Raw genomic sequence first — 18,053 nt, forward strand, 5'->3', positions numbered from 1 at the left:
TAATCTCTCTCACTGCAGTCCTATGGAACAGGCAGCAATCTATGGATCCCCAGGATCATACCCCTCGCTCCTCAGACCCGTTTGCAGCCTTCCCAGCAGGAGACCAGCCTGTCGCAGCCACCCTCTTGAAAGATATGCTTCATTCCTTGTGGTCATCCATACACACAGATATGGTGCAGTGTAGGGCCCAGACAAAACATGAAGTACAGCACCTGGGAGAAAGAATGGACACCGTGGAAGCCTCCATGGAAAAATGTACACTCTCCTTTAACACTCTCGTTACTGTCCATAATGGTCACGCAGAAGATATATCCTGGCTCAAGGATACAGTAGTGGATCTTGTGGACAGATCGAGGAGGAACAATTTGAAACTCAGAGGGGTACCCGAGTCTGTGCAACCCCAGCATCTGGAAAAGATGGCTAAAGACCTATTCTCTGCTATAGTGCCCTCTTTCTCCGAATACGAATTAGCAGTTGACAATTAGCAAAAGATCTTCCTCGAGATGTCCTCCTAAGGGTCTATTTCTTCCAATCGAAGGACAGGATACTAATGGAAGCCAGACAGCTCCACACCCTGCCAGGTGAATATCCTCAGATCCAGATACTCCCTGATTTGTCTAGACATACACTGCAGAAACGCAGAAATCTGCCCACCATTACAAAGGCCCTCAGGAATAACCACATTCTCCACAAGTGGAAGCACCCCGCCTTCCTGACCATCACGCACAATGGCTCCACGGTCCCCATATCCACCTTGGAAGAATATATCACTCCTGCAACACTGGGGGATCATCTTGGAACAACCGCCTCCCCCTCAGCATCCTTGGCTCCACAACACCTATCAGGGGACTGGCAGATCGCATCCAGAAAGAGATCCAACCCCAAGCAAAACTCCACTGTACGTGAGCACCACTCTCAACCTTTTCCACACAAGTCCCTGACCTCGTCCCTATGGCCCCTCGCTCTTTGTTGCAGGTTTTACCTGCCTTTGAACTCTTTTTTATACTTTGTCCAGCATTCAGCGCACGTTATGGACTAGTCCCCGCTTCCCGAAGATGTTCTGGCACACAAGTATTTTATTTGGCACCCTTTATCCCCTTGCTGACCATTGACTCCTGCCCTACTGGATGCTTCCTTTTCTTCATTGCCCACACCCAGCCCCTGCAGCTCTATCTGTTTCACCCACCATGACCATTACATTTCTCTCTTTAAATGCCAACGGATTGAATCACCCTGCCAAGCATTTTTCTTTGTGGACAGAGATCTGCAACAGTCGCGCTGACATTGTCTCTATCCAGGAGACTCATTTCAAGGCTACCCAGCAGCCTCAATGCTCTCACAAGAACTTCCCACATATATTTTTCTCCAATGCCCCAGAGAAGAAGAGAGGCGTCATGATCGTGATAAAGGACACCATAGCCTTCACGCTAAAGGATGTGACCCAAGACCCAGATGGCCATTTTCTGATTCTTCAGGGAGACTTTAATGGATTGTCTTTGACGCTGGTGGCAGTCTATGCCCCGAACTGTCTCCAGAAGCACTTTCTCCACAGGCTGATCCAGAGGACCTCCTCATCTCTGTATGGCAATCTGGTAATGTGTGGGGACTTCAATGCTGTTGTCGAACCTGGGCTTGATACCTCGGTACCCGCTGGGGGCCGACAGCTCTCTTTGACCTCCCTTTTGCATAAAGAACAGATTTATGATGTTTGGAGGTGTCAACATGGTTCAGAAAGGGACTATTCTCACTACTCCTCCAGACATCATTCCTATTCACATATAGATATGTTTTTGACTGACCTCTCCTTATTGGGCAAAGTCTCCTCCTCGGCCATCAGAAACATTACGTGGTCAGACCACGCTGCTGTGGAGATGGTCGTGGAGGAGGGTGGACCCAAGGAGCAGACGTCTTTCTGGCGATGTGATATCAAGATTCTCCAAGACCCTCTCTCTGGTAAAGTGATACAGGAGCAGTTATGTGAATTTTTTAAGTTCAAAGCTCAATCAGTATCGGACCCCTGGTTATTCTGGGGTGCACACAAGGCATTTATACGTGGCATTTGTATCCAACAAAGTGCGCATGCTCGGAAGGCTTATGACCAGAAGCTCAAGGGTCTCCTCTCAGAGATCGGGACCTTGAGACCTCCCACAAGCGCGCCCCCACACAGCTCATAGTCACAGCTCTATCCCACAAGAGGAACTCCCTTAAATCACACCTTATGGAACGATATGACCGCCACCTCAAATCACCTAAACTCCACTACTACGCCCATGCCAATAGGGCAGGGAAGGTTCTGTCTGCCAGAATCAAACAAAAGTGGGCAAATACACGCATCTCCCACTTAACGCACCACAGTATTGGGGCCAAACTTACCCACCCTAGGGACATTGCGAACAAATTTGCAACCTTTTACAGCTCCTTATACAATTTGGCACAGGATCCCTCTACCACAAAACCCAGTTCCGAGGCTATCCGCCTTTTTCTAGACAAATTACACTTGCCCTCTCTCAGTAGTGACCAATTGCAATCCCTTTCCTCCCCCTTCTCATTGTCTGAAGTAACCAAGGCTATTCATGCTCTCCCCACTGGTAAATCTCCGGGCCCAGATGGTCTCTCTAATGAGTACTACAAAATCCATAGTACTACCCTGAGCCCCACATTAGTTGAAGTGTTCAATAAAGCCACACAAATGTCCGAGTTCCCCCGAGAAATGTTAGGCGCTTATATCACAACTATTCCCAAACCAGGCAAAGACCCAAGACTCCCAGCGAATTTTAGACCCATTTCCCTTTTAAATAGTGATGTAAAAATTTACGCCAAGGTACTCGCAGCTCGCTTGCAACATATTCTCCCTTACCTTTTCAAGAGTGACCAAATGGGCTTCATGCCTGGTCGACAAACGTCCGATGCCACAAGACGAATCATTAATTTGGTACATCTTGCTGAGACGACTCGAACGCCTTCTCTGTTTCTCACGAGAAGGCTTTTGACAGAGTCAACTGGCTGTTTATGCGTATGACTCTGGAGAGGTTTGGCTTCTCCGGAGGTATACTCTCAGCACTACTGGCCCTCTACTCCTGCCTGACGGCACCGGTCCTCACATCTCGCACAGTTTCGACGCCATTCAGCTTCACTAATGGTACCCGCCAGGGATGTCCTCTCTCACCCTCAATCTTCAATGTAATGATTGAACCCCTGGCGAAGGCCATTAGGTCTGATAATGAGGTGGAGGGCTTCCGATTGTGTGCAGTCTCCCACAAGGTTAACCTATTCGCAGATGACATTGTGGTTATACTCACGAACCCCGCACAATATCTTCCGGCTGTTCATAGCATACTGCTGGAGTTTGGTGCAGTCTCGTACCACAAAGTTAACACCTCAAAATCCTTAGCACTATACATAGGGGTTAGTCCGGACCTAGCTGCACTTCTACAAACCACGTGCCTGTACCCTTGGTCTGATAATCAGATGCCATACTTGGGGGTGAATATAACTCCCCGCATTTCGAGCCTTCTGCCCGCAAACATAGACCCCCTACTGAAAAAGACTAACAAAGAAATGGCCGGCATGGCCAAAGTAGAACTGTCTTGGGGTGGAAGAATGGCCGCCTACAAGATGTCAATCTTGCCGCAGATTCTCTATATATTTATGGCAATCCCCTTCCCGAAAAAATACCTAGACGCTCTTGCGCGTGGTATGTGAGACTTCATCTGATGGAATAAGAGGGTGAGAGTGACTGCCCCTACTCTGGCACTGCCTAGAAATAAGGGGGAGGGGGGCAAGCTTCCTGATCTCCACCTATACTTCTGGTCCACTAGATTGGATCAACTGAAGGTCTGGTTATCCAAAGTGGATGTGCATCTCTGGTCTTCCATAGAACGTCAACTTTCGCCAACCAAAGACATGCGGTTATTACTCCTGGGTGATCTCTGGATCCCTTGGAAACTCAACACGCTCCCCCCCACAATCCAAGTCTCACTGTTGGCGTGGGGGATGCTGGGAACAGCATGGGGGAGGCAGAATAAAATACCCATCACCAGATATCATCAATTCTGCTAAGAATCATCGAGGCACACTTACCCTCTCTTAGGACATCTCAGTTGGCCCCCTCTGGTCTTTCTGAACTATCACAATTCTACACAGCGGGCTCTCTCCGATCTCCAAAGTTGTTAATGCAGAATTTTTCCATACCACCCTCCCTCTCCTTCACGGTCCTACGTATTCATAACTTCCTTTTGAAACACCCTCTATCAACTAAACACATACCCCTGAAATCATGGACATTCTACCACTCTGACAGGAAAGGTGTTAAAGGTATCTCCCTGTTCTATGACTCTTTACTATACAGACCCGACCCCCTTAAATCTACACCTATGCTCAGATGGGAACGAGAACTTAATTGCACGTTCGCTCCGGAACAGTGGTCCAAAGCCTCCAACTCCACTTACCAATATTCTCATTGCAGATCCCACTGGGAAATGATGTTAAAGATCACCAATAGATGGTACTACACCCCATACTGGTTAGCTAAAGTCTTTCCTTCCCTTTTCGGATCTATGTTGGAGGGACTGTGGTCCCTCCAACTGTGGAGGGACTGTGGTCCCATCCCCACTGTCAAAACATGGTGGTGGCAGCATCATGGTTTGGGCCTGCTTTTTTTCAGCAGGGACAGGGAAGATGGTTAAAATTGATGGGAAGATGGATGGAGCCAAATACAGGACCATTCTGGAAGAAAACCTAATGGAGTCTGCAAAAGACCTGAGACTGGGACGGATATTTGTCTTCCAACAAGACAATGATCCAAAACATAAAGCAAAATCTACAATGGAATGGTTCACAAATAAACATATCCAGGTGTTAGAATGGCCAAGTCAAAGTCCAGACCTGAATCCAATTGAGAATCTGTGGAAAGAACTGAAAACTGCTGTTCACAAACGCTCTCCATCCAACCTCACTGAGCTCGAGCTGTTTTGCAAGGAGAAATGGGCAAAAATTTCAGTCTCTCGATGTGCAAAACTGATAGAGACATACCCCAAGCGACTTACAGCTGTAATTGCAGCAAAAGGTGGCGCTACAAAGTATTAATTTAAGGGGTCTGAATAATTTTGCACACCAAATTTTTCAGTTTTTTATTTGTTAAAAAAGTTTTAAATATCCAATAAATTTTGTTCCACTTCATGATTGTGTCCCACTTGTTGATTCTTCACAAAAATTACAGTTTTATATCTTTATGTTTGAAGCCTGAAATGTGGCAAAAGGTTGCAAAGTTCAAGGGGGCCGAATACTTTCGCAAAGCACTATATATATATATATATAAACTCTCTACACATTTCCAACCTCTTGAGTTTAAAGAGTAGCTCCAGTTTCCCTCCAAAAAAATGAAAGTCAGCAACAAATACTGTAGATGTTGACTTTTAAGATAAGGACATGCACCTGCCCAGCGATGAAGTGATGTCCTCCCCCAAGCTGATTCTTCAATTGGCTTCGGGTCCATGGTATGGGTCTTAAGTAAGGGAAATTGGCACTGAAGCCTTCTGGTTTTACAGTTGGTCTCCTACTGTCCATGCATGAGCCGAACTGTACTTTGTAAATGGTGCCCCAATCATGGGCAAATTAGGTAAATTAGCTTGTCTTAGGTTGTGTATGAAAGGAGCATTGGATAGTGACCTACTGTAGTATGTGCGACCAACGCAAGTGGTTCTATGTACATTGTAGATATAAGACTGCATAATATTTCAGTGTTATTTAAATGGCAGAGATAAAAATCTAATCCAAAAATAAATAGGTATTTTTCATGCAATGTGAGGGGACTAAGTTCATTTTGAATTATATTCATGGAGATTTGTAAAATCTGTAGAAAAATAGGGGGGGATTGCCTGATTTCTTAATATCATAATATTCAGCTGCTCAGGCAGACCTGTTTGAAAATATTTAAGTGAATAAAATGAGAAAAATTACATTTCTTCCATATCAATTATCTTTTTCTTTTGTTTATGTTCCAGTGGCTGCCTGTTCATCCAAACACAACCCTAAATTGTATTTTTAATTATACCAACTTGCAGCTGTTTCAGGCTTGCTGATCCTCACCATTGCAAGAAATCAAAACCATGGCTTGTTTATAGCGCATAGAGAGTGTTGCCCCCTCCTAGATAGGTGCTAGGCTTAGCTATATAGAATTAAGCCTAGATCAGAGTGGCTGTGGTTATTTGTTAGATAAATGCATAGTTTGCTCACTGTATTCAATGAAGCTGCATTCTGCTAGTCAGGTCTGCTCAGTGTGTTCAGCTGCTGCCAAACTGATAGCTCTCTCTGCATCTAGAAAGCTTGAAAAGTTCCTGATGGATTGGTGTGAAGCTATGCAGATGGCAGCATAAATATTTATAAATCCCTGGCCTATCCCAGAGCGGCAGGCATCCCTGAGACAGGCTGTGGTGGCATGCTGGGACACTGTATATATTCTGTGAACACACTGAGCTATGGGTCTTTTCCTAGAGAGGATTAGTCCAGCCTGGAGGGCATGCTATGTCTACTGTCATGAGGCCTCAGGTGGGTGACCTGGATGCTGAGACCCTGTAACTAAAGGGAGCTGACTCTTAAGAAATGGTCTGGTTTCACTGGAGTAAGGGGTTGCTTGTAAGTTGAAAGAAGCAACCAGCTGTCCTTGGGTCTTGTGTGAGTACAGATGCTTCAGAATTATCTTGGGGACCTCTGTGCTTTTGCCACCCGTCTGGTGTTAGAGAAAGTCAGCTGTGGGTCTAGTTAAAGAGGACACCGACTGGTGTCCTGAAGAGTTTTGTACATCTAAACTTCTAAGTAAAGGGACTTTGCTCTTGTGGCTCTAAGAAAGAAATTTACAGTTAACTACTACTACCACTGCTGAAGTCTACTGTTTGCTTTAACCACTTAAGCCCCGGAGGATTTGGCTGCTGAAAGACCAGGGGGTATTTTGCAATTCGGCACTGCGTGACTTTAACGGACAATTGCGTGGTCGTGCAACGCTGTACCTAAACAAATTTGACGTCCTTTTTTTCCCACAAATAGAGCTTTCTTTTGGTGGTATTTGATCACCTGTGCGATTTTTTGATCATGCGCTATAAACAAAAAAAGAGCGTCAATTTTGCAAAAATAACAATATTTTTCACATTTTTATATGAAATTCCCCCCCCCCCCAAAAAAAATGTAAAAATCAAAATTTTTTTAAATTTTCGGCCAATTTGTTTTATGCTACATATGTTTGGTAAAAAAAAATCGCAAAAAAGCCTATTTTGATTGGTTTGCACAAAAGTTATTGCGTTTACTAACAAAGGGAAAGATTTTTGTCATTTTTGTTGTTTTTTTTTTAACGCGTAATGGCAGCGATCTGCGATTATTTTTGCGGTACTGCGACATTGGGGCGGACAGATCGGACCCTTGACTGACATTTTTTACACTTTTGGGGTTACCAGTGACATTTCTACAGTAATCAGTGCTATACATATGCACTGTTACTGTAAAATTACACTGGCAGTGAAGGGGTTAACTTTATTTGAGAGGGAGGGGCTGTGTGTGTCCCTAGGGGCATGATTCTAACTGTGATTGGCTGTGGCTTGAGCTGTAGGAACAATGATGAACTGTCCTACATAGTAGAACCGTATGATCATTGTTTCTACACAGGGGAGAATGACAGGCGGCTTGTTTACACTAGCCGCCTGCCTTTCTCCCTCTCCCCCGACGATCGCTGAGTGACCGGCGGACATCGGGTCCGCCGGTCACACGCGCGGGGGGGGTCTGTGACCGTGCGGGAGTGCGCCGCCGGCGGCGCGCGCTCGCTCCCCAGAGCCTCACAGGCTAGTGACGTACCGATACGCCACTCTGCCTCTGAGGGGCTGACCACCGCAGTATATGTACTTGCGGCGGTCGGCAAGTGGTTAAGCACAGACTTTAATATACAGTAGCTTGTTCTGAAGAATACCTAAGTCCTCAAGTTTTACATCGTTCTTGTTTTTGAAGTATCCCACCTCATCCCTCAACTCTATCCAAGTTCTCCCGTGGCGGGCGGTCCAGGAGTGGTTAAACTCAGCTCTGTAAGGAGTGGGGAACACAGGGATATTATTAGATCTAGAAATATATTCTTTTTACCTTTCAACGGCTCCTCACGAGAGGAGATTGTGATTGTGTTAATCACTCCTCCCACTGTCCATGCACACCTGAACACCAGACACATGACTTATGGTAGATTGCCACCACCTATCAGTTTGTTCACTGACTGGTCTTCTAGGCAGTAGGCAACCATTCACACACACAGATCTTTGCCTGGCAGATCTATTAGTTTAAAATAGGCATGCAATCTGCTAACACACAGTACTATTGCATACAGATTAGCACTTAGAACGTAGACCTAGCATACAGACACTATGATTCAACAACCTCTCTAGGGATAGGAGTCCTAGCTCAGTGCACAGAAGTAACTAATTATATTTATCATTTAATATCAAGAATGTAGGCAGTGTATAAAATAATTACAAAAAATTACAATAAATACATCAAGACTAAAAGATGGATAAAAACAGAAATAAACTTATCTGGGTTTTATCCTGTGTATGGAGCATGTCAGAAATATTGCAATTCAACAGTTAGACTGGCTCTGTATGATTCCCAGTTCACACTGGTGTGATGTGGGAAACCCTGCGATTCAGTGCCGGTTCCTGCATTGCACCAGAATCGCACACTGGTTCATACTGAGATCTGCGGACTGCTGGGTATGTCAATGTAAAGTTAATGACACCCATAGATCGGTTCGCAGATCGCAGTGTAAACTGTGAAATTATGCAGGAATCAGATCGCATAGGTGTGAAGAGCCATGCAATGTGATTTCAGTGCGGACCAAAAAAAGGATCCTGCACCATTTTGGTGCAAATGTGATGCAAGTTTATGTGATGTATACAGTTTGTGCGACTGAAATCACATTGTACAGATATCGCATGGGATCTTCGCAGCAATGCGGTGCAAATCACATGCAATGTCTGTCATCGCACAAGTGTGAACCCAGCCTGAATCAACCCATCCATATATTTATGTTCCTCAATTGAGATGTTCCTCAATTGGACTGGACTTTAGCCCTTGGTCAACTAACCCTGGGGGGTGTTCCCTTCACAGACCACAGGGCAGTTCTGTGTTCCAAAATGACCACAGGCAAATGGGCCATGAATAGTTCTGATGGCTGGGATTCTATCTACATTATGTATACAATTTTATATGTACACTTACCCCAAAATGTGTACAATCAAAGGAATTGTTTTCATCTCTCTGGAGCACCCTCTACCTAGTGTGCTAGGTGTAAACAGGTTTTGTTAGTGTAGGAAAACTTGGCTTGGCTGAGAGTCAGGTCTGAGTTGAATCTGGGTCAGGGCTAAGTGACTCAGGGAGGCTGGATGATTCAGTCAACAGCATCTTTGGTGCCTCTCCCTGCTTTCTGGAACCTTGCTTCCAGAAGTAGTGGGTGAAAGTTAGGAGAAGCTGCTTGGCATATTTATGAGGTCCTCAATCAATCCATAGCAAAAAGGGGCTGAAAGGTAGTAGGCATCTCACAAAAAGGCGTGAGTCATGCCAGCAGGATCAGTTGGGTGGAAGATGGAGATGGAGTGCTGAGAAGGCTGTCAGTGGTCCTTGAGGGCGCCCCTTAGACTGGGGGGGGACTTCGGGTGCTGGTGGGACCCTCTACAACACATGGAAAAATCCTATCCTGGCGGAATGGGAGCAAGAGAGAGGACAGCAGGAGCAGTTCAGCATGTCCGAGAGATCTCCTGCCGGGTAGGCTGGCAAGTGTGCAGTCTGGGAAGACTGTGGAGAGAGTGTCAGTCTTGGAGGACTGTGGAGAAGTTAGCCAGAAGGGCTAATGAAAGAGGTAGCTACAGCTAGGTGGGCTGGCAGTGCCTAATGAGGTGGCGCCGGGATCAGTAGCCACAGGGATGTATGCTGGAGACTGACTTTTTGCTACACACCAAAGGGTCTTGGGTTCCTGCCTATAACAGGCTGTTGCTCTAAATCTGACTGAGTGCTTTTGTCAGATCCATAAAAAGTGTGCCAGCTGGAGTTCTGCGAACAAATGTGCTGGAGGAATTGTAGAGTGTATATAAACTGTATATATAGGAGAAGTTGTTTAAAGTCAAGTGGGCATCCCATAGTTCCCAATCCCCATCCAAATTCTAACCTCTCGAAAAAGGTACTGGGCTGTTCTCGAACTTTGGAGTGACTATGACAATTCAGTAAGCCTGAATGTGCAGGGTGGGGAATCCCAATCTACTTGCAGCTCCTAAGGGGTGTGCTACATCTCTATTACTAATATTTTATTTTTTACAAAAGATAAAACAAGATTTCCATGATCTTTGCCATAAATCAATGGTTGGCAAGAGGTTCGGGGTTCTCACGGTTTTCATTGTGTATCTGGCTCAGTGAGGTAACAACTTTATACTATCTATCTATCTATCTATCTATCTATCTATCTATCTATCTATCTATCTATCTATCTATCTATCTATCTATCTATCTATCTATCTATCTATCTATCTATCTATCTATCTATCTATCTATCTATCTATCTATCTATCTATCTATCTATCTATCTATCTATCTATCTATCTATCTATCTATCTATCTATCTATCTATCTCTCTATATATATATATACATAAGCATAAATACTGTATATATATCTATAAGGTTGGGATAATTTTATTTTGCATCTATGTGTCATTTCTAGCCTATAGGCTCGTTCAGTCCTTTTTAAATTCTAGGTGAATAACATCTCTCTATGATTGATTATTGAATAGTTAGAATAAACGTATTTATATTTTTCAACTCTATTTATGCTGCATAATAGTGGATTTGGTTACAGCGATAAATAAATGGTTTGCACAGTTCCATCTATTACCCTAAATGAGGAGCAAATACCTTTTTTGGGTCTTTTTATGGGCATGTGACAGAAGTTAAATGTAAATTCAATTCATTTCAAGAAGCCAATTCTGCACTTCAAACAAAAGTTCTGTGTCTGTATGTATGAGTATAATTTCTCTGAATTCTAGCATTTCTATTTGCTTCCTTTGCATGGTTATATTGACTATATATTTTTATAACCTTTTAGTAAACAAGTAAAAAAAGTATGTTAATTTCTAGCTGACTGCTGCATTCATTACTAGATGCATATTTGGCTCAACACATAATTGACATTATATATACATTTTATACATTTGCTCTTATTGCTTCTTCGTGAGAATAACAGAATTTCACTTACTTATTCAGGACACATTTTATGCTCCAAATAAGTGGTGAACAACAGGCAGACAGTGACTTCCTAAGGATATTGATGTTAAGTGCAAGTGAAAATTTGCTAGAACAGGGCATTTCAATGGAAATGCTATCCTTGAAATGTGCACTTTAATGACTGCTGCATCAATAAACGCAATTTACAATCAAGTTTGCAATCAGGCTAGCATCCCACTAGTTCCATAAAACACAGAAATAGCAGGTCAAAGGTGGGAATAAAGCAAAACAAAGTCAGCAACATGAAGATATAACTTAAATTATTCTCCCATTTGCAGTAGCTAACACTTTACAATATAGGCACATATCTAGCAAACATAACATTATCAGTATTTGCTATGCCTTTGAACATTTTGGTAGTACTGTATAATGCAGTAGGCTAAACAAAAACAAAATACTTGAAAATGTGCCCGAATGTCATTTTTATTTTTTACTAGTAATGGCAGCGATCAGCGATTTTTAGCAGGACTGCAACATTGCAGGGGACAGATTGGACACCTAACTGAGATTTTTGATACTTTTGGGGGGACCAGTGACATTACTACAGTAATCACTGCTAAAATATGCACTGTTACTGTACTAATGGCACTGGCAGGGAAGGTTTTAACACCAGGGGTGATCAAAGGGTTAAATTTGTACCTAGGGGGTTCTTTCTAACCGTGTGGGGGATGGGCTTGCTGAATAAACACAGAGACCAGTGAACATCGCGGCCTCCAGGCCCAGTGGTTGGCTCCCCCTCAGCCAATCGACGCGTGTGCACCCCCACTAGCTGTCCCACAAAATGACGTACAGTTACGTTGTTTCACGGGACAGAGCCGACCTGCTGCAGTACTATACATGTACTGCTGGCGATCGGCACATGGTGGAAGCTGTTCTGACTAGAGTTAAATCCTCCTGAAAGGGGACGCTTCTGGTGCCAGAATATAGCCTGAGGCAAAAAAAATGCTGAGAGGTGGAGCAGGCGGTATATATGCAGAAATCCTGGTTTCCTAGTACTCTTTCCTTTATGGCTAGTTAATATGGTGAACAGCTCAATGTGGTTAATAAGGCCATTCCAGAGGTAGCATGCAGCCACTTCCTGTATTCCACCTGCATTCCATCATGGGGTGTGAGTGCTAATGTTTCAGGTCTCACCCCACCCCCCCCCCCCAACACCTATGGTCTCTGTTTTCCCTTGAAAGATTCACAATCTGGGCTGGCTGACGATTGACCATATGGGGCTATCTCCTCCCCCTGTGTGGATATTCGAAAAAGTTGCATGAGTGTGACAAAATGCATCAAGGCAGAGCCTAGGGACGTCAATATACCCACCAGATCCACGCTGGTTTATGTGAGCTGGGAGTCTGAGTCTTAAGTAAACACATCACCCGTTCACAAACCTCCTGCGCTTGGGAACATGCACGCTCCAGATGAGTGAGATAAAACTACATCTTGGTTGTAAAAAGACACAATGGACAGGTTGGCTTTAGCAAAGGCGAATTCCATTCGAAAGTGATTGTTCAGTAAAATAATAGAGTCCGCCAATGTAGGTGGTTTTGGAGATTTCCAAGCTTTCACCAGTGCAAGGGGAGCTGCTATTAGAATGTGTGTTGCTAGGACTCTGATTTGTGTGGGGCCAAGTAGGGATCGAGAGTCCGAGGAGGAGATCCAGAGGGGATAATGGAAGGGGTACGTTGCAGAGGGAGGATAGGAATGGTGAGATAGATTGCCAGTAAGGTTTGATAAATGTGCAGTCCCACCAAATGTGGGGAAGAGATCTGGATTCTTGACACCTTCTCCAGCATAATGGAGATAAGGTGGGGTATATAGTGGCAAGTCTAGCTGGAGTGAAGTACCATTTGTGGAACAGCTTTTGGAGGGATTCCCAATGGGAGATACAGTACGAGGATCGCAGACAGTGGGCAGTGGTGGGTTCGATGTTAGTGTAGACCAAAAGTCCATAGATGAGGGGCAAGGAGCATGTGATAGATTTGTAAGCATGTTGTAAATAAGAGATATTCCCTTGACTGCAGGCTTGGGAGTGTTGTAAAAATCTGTCACGGGTATTTGAATGTTAGAGAGGATCGAACTTGAGATAGAGGAAAAAGGAGTTGGAAGGCAATCCAAACGTGCTTTGAACATCTTGTAAAGAATGTAGACCAGACACAAATAGTAGGTGATTCAGTGTGCGGATTTCTTTTACAGACCATATGGAGGTGGGGAGATCTGGGGATATCAGTTCTATAGCTGTAATGGGTAAACGCGTGAGAATATATTGTGGTAGTCCTTTGGTAACTTGTGTTGTAGCAGTCCAGACCCTTAGGGCCGCAGTGATGGAACCCAGGTACTGATGTTGGGGTTTAAAGTTGAGTAACACAGCTGTTAGGAAGATTTTTTGATCTACCCCTAGGGTTGTGGCTTCGATCTGTTTCTGTAATTTGGCAGAGTGTGGGGACCACCATTCTCTAAGTTGGTCTAGAATTACTGCTCTGTAGTAATGTCTGATATTGGGGCACCCAGACCCCCTTGGGAGTCAGGAGTGAGAAGGAGAGATCTTTTAATTCTATGCTTTTTATGTTGCCATATAAACAAGTTGATCAAGACCACTAGTTTGTGCATATGAGATATCAAAAAAAGAAGAGGAATGGTACGGAGCATATACAATACATGGGGAAGAAGATACATTTTAGTTTGGGCGATACGACCTGCCCAAGAGACAGGGAGATGGCCCAAATCTTTTGATAGTTGTGTCAGCCTTCCCACGAGGGTGTCAAAGTTGTATTTTAGAATATTACGGCTAGGGAAGGTCAAAGTGATTCCTAAGTATGGTAAGGAGGCATTAGTGGACCATTGGAAATGGGTTTTCACAGATATAAGGTGTGAAGTTTCGGACTCTATGCCTACGTTAGGCATAGTGGATTTACAGTGGTTCAATTTGTAGAGAGAGATCGAGCTAAATAGGTTGAGTAGTTGCATAGTATGCATCAGAGAGTCAATAGGGTTGGTGAGGGTAAGAATGATGTCATCAACGTAAAGTCCTATTTTATGTTCTACCTCACCAATCATGATGCCTGAGATGGTTGGTGTAGTTCTGATGAATGGTGCTAGAGGTTCCATGATCATGGCAAAGATCAGAGGGGATAATGGGAAACCTTGGTGCCATTTGTGATTGGGAAAGGGTCTGAGGTAAAGCCGATGTGTACACACCGGCACTTGGGGAGGTGTAGAGATTCATAATAGCTGTCAAGAATGGGCCCTTCAAACCAAATTTGTAAAGGACCTCTTCCATATAGGTCCAGTGGACCCTGTCGAACACCTTCTCTGCATCCAATGAAAGGAAGAGAAAAGGCGTTCAACTCTGCTCCATACATTGAATAAGGTCAATGAGGCGTCGTGTGCCATCTGAGGCCTGTCTGCTGGGTATGAAACCTACTTGGTTTGGGTGAATGAGTTGGGGAAGAATGGCAGAAAGATGTTCGGCTATCAGCTTTGCATATAATTTGGTATCTGTGCTCAGTAGTGAGATTGGTCGGTAATTGGCAGGATGGTCAGGAGATTTGCCTGGTTTCTGGAGGGTAATTATCAGGGCTTCTAAGGATTCTTTTGGTATGGCGCCAGTGGAGATATAATGATTAAAAGTTTTGCACAAGTGGGGAGTCAGTTGGGGAGCAAAATGTTTATAATATTCATTGGGGAATCCGTATGGGCCAGGGGCTTTGTGTAGGGGGATCGATTTTATGGCTGTAAAGATTTCTGTGGGGGTGAAAGGAGTTGACAGGGAATCCAATTGGGTAGGGGATATTTTTGGGAGTTGGACAGAAGATAGAAATTTGGAGTGGGTGAAGGATCCGTGTCTTTTAGATTGTATAATTTGGCGTAGAAGGCGCTAAATTCATTAGCAATGTCTAGTGGGTTGAGTACCTTGGGAGTTCGTCAGATATTGTATCTTGTTTCTGGCAGCCTGTCTTTTGGTCTGTTTGGCTAGGAACGCTCCTGGCTTGTTAGCAGAAGAGTAGAACCGTAATTTAAGGTGTTTAATATAGAAGTCAAATTTTTGATGTAGGTGGCTACTAAGCTGGGATCTGATAGTCTTTAATTCTGTGTAAATGGTGGCAGATAAATTTTACCTATGAGTCTTTTCTAGATCCCTGATACGTTTGAGCAAGGAATTTGTGACGGCGGAGTGTTTCTTACATTCTTGGGCACCAATTTCAATAAATAAACCTCATAGGAAGGCTTTGTGCGCATTCCAGGTAATGGAATGGTCATCTATGGAGTCAGCGTTCATCGTGAAATAGGTCTCAATCTCGGATCGAATCTCTGATTCATAAGCGGGATAAGTGAGTAGGGAGGATTTCAGTCTCCATATAGTGTGTGATGGTGGTGCTCTGTGGTCATGTATTTTGAGGGAAATTGGTGCGTGGTCTGACTACGTGATTGAGCCAACAGTGGCTTCAGTGATCAGTTGTAAAGTGTATTTATCGGTTAGAAAGAGGTCGATCCAAGAGTAAGACTGCTGGAAGTGAGAGAAAAAGGTGTAATCCTGCTCTTCACCATGTAAGCACCTCCAAGGGTCATAGAGGTCTTAATAGGGCGGATAAGGCGGAAGGTCTGTGTTTTGAGGGGTTGGAAGTATCGAGATTGGTGTCAATAATGTCATTGAAGTCATCACACAGAACAATCGGGTCTGTCCTGTATGGTGCCAGTTTGGAAAGTAGGTGTGAGTAGTGTCCCTTCCTCCACGCTGGATCCAGCAGTGGCTTAAAGATGTTGACGTGGGGAGCAATCAACCTTTGTGATTGTTAGGAGAGGGGGAGGGTCGGAGCAAGATTTACCACGGTGTGGTGTAAAAGGGGGAAGCGGCAAGAGCCCCCAATTGGTCAACTTATTGTACCCGGGGACAGGATAGGGATCAGTTGTTGTTGGTAGGTAACCATTAGTTTGGTGGGGAAACCCTTTTTATATGTTATCTTCCGCTCTTGGAGGATGGATGTGATAGGTGCAAACACTCTGCGCATTTCCATTGTGGCTGGCGATAGGTCGCTGAAAAGCGCTAAGTCTGTATATGGTGCTGGTAAAGGTTTGGTTTCCCTGGCCATGTGTAGGATCTGTTCCTTCACATGGAAGAAGTGGATTCAGTGCCGTCACCCTTCTTCATTCTCTCCCCGGCAAGGATCACCTGTGTGCCATTCTTGTATCCCCTGTCTGTCCACCTTAACCAGTAAAATGTACGCCTGTGCCAAACTTATGTCCATCCCAATTTTGGTGAGGAATGGTACTTGTCTTCTTTGCCGACCTCTTTCCAGTAGCCTTCTGAGCCGCCCTGTATTCAAGACAGAGCAGTCTCAGGAGGGGGAACTGGTTCCTTCACAAGGGGTTCAGACCAGTGCAGTGTGGCGGGACATTGATACTGCTGCTAAATTCATTGGTGCTGGAGCTGCCACTGTAGATGTGGCTGGTTCTGGAGCTGGTATTGGTACAGTATTTGGAAGTCTCATTATTGTTTATGCCAGGAATCCATCCCTTAAACAGCAACTGTTGTCCTATGCCATCCTGGGTTTTGCCCTTTCTGAAGCTATGGGACTGTTCTGTCTCATGGTTGCTTTCCTGTTCGCCATGTGAATAATTTTTTGTCTTGCAAAATCCTTTGTTATCCAGTCCTGTTTCTCTGTGGCAGTATACAGGGTTTGGTCCCCTTGCCACAAGAGGTGCCAGTAGATTCTGGCTAATAAATAACTTTAAAAATTAAAAAAAAAAAAAAAAAAAAGAAGTGGATTCTTGCCAGGATGTCTCTGGGGACTTCGGCGGGTAGGTGAGCAGGCTTAGCAAAGCGGGGGCCCTGTCAATTAGAAGATCTCAGGCATCTAGACCCAGGAGGAGGAAAGAGAATAGGCAGTGTAAATATGGTGTCAATTCGTTTGGTTTGACCATTTCTGGAATATTTCTAAATTTTATATTATTTCGTCTTGTGCGGTCTTCCATGTCTGCAAGTTTCATTTTTATGCGTGCAATTCCTCCGCTTGATAATCTTGCGTATCTAGCACTTCATTGTGTGCTTTAGCGTGTTCCTGAACAATTTCCTCCAAGGTGTCAGCCCTAACCTCTAGGCAGACTATCCTGTCATTAACTTGGGATAAGGATAGCTGGAGTTCCCTGTGCAGGTCTTTCTGGAGGGTAAGTAACATTGCTTTGAGAGTGACTTCTGGAGCAGGGTTATCCGAAGCAGGGACAGCTGCTAGGGCTGGGGCATTGTCAGTGTCTGCAGTCCATAATTGTTTTTTAGGCTGTGGGCCTTTGTAAGGGGATTGGACAGGGGAGAATGCCTGCCTCTTACCTCTGTCAGATGTCTGCCCAAGAGCAGGGAGTTCAGGAGCTGGTGCTGTGTCCATGTCATTACTGATGACAGGTGCTGAGGGGTCCCCTGAGGCTTGAGGTTCCATGGAATGCTGTGTGCGGGCGACACTGGGGGATGGGGTCCGGCCGGTCTCATTGTCAGCGCCATGTTGTGGAGGCCACATGGCAGCCGGTTTGAAATAATCTGTGAGGCGGCGGGGTGCAGCTGGCTTGTTGCGCCACTGCGACATACCCGGATGTTTCTCCTGTTTGAATCCGCTCGGCGGGTCACTGTTGTGAGGCGGGTTGCGGCTTCTTGTTGTGATGGATCCAGATCGTGCAGCGGAGTGCCTGGCTCAAGTGTCCATCTTGGTTGATAAGTAAGCTCCTGCTGCCCTCAAAGCCTGGGAAGACTGGAACACCGCACAAAAGAACAATGAAAAA

General features: G+C 44.7%; 1 protein-coding gene across 1 annotated transcript; it reads left to right on the forward strand.

The window, feature by feature from the left end:
* Window positions 1-16,502: 16,502 nt before the first annotated feature.
* LOC309548153 (ATP synthase F(0) complex subunit C2, mitochondrial-like) lies at window positions 16,503-16,898 on the forward strand (the record flags this gene model as incomplete). Its single annotated transcript, XM_082248115.1, has 1 exon — window positions 16,503-16,898. The coding sequence occupies one exon, from the start codon at window positions 16,503-16,505 to the stop codon at window positions 16,896-16,898; it is 396 nt and encodes a 131-aa protein (XP_082104241.1).
* Between the last annotated feature and the right edge of the window lie 1,155 nt (window positions 16,899-18,053).

The sequence above is a fragment of the Pelophylax lessonae genome (genome assembly GCF_965119305.1).
Source record: "Pelophylax lessonae genome assembly, chromosome: 2".
In the NCBI taxonomy this organism is placed as follows: Eukaryota; Metazoa; Chordata; class Amphibia; order Anura; family Ranidae; genus Pelophylax; species Pelophylax lessonae.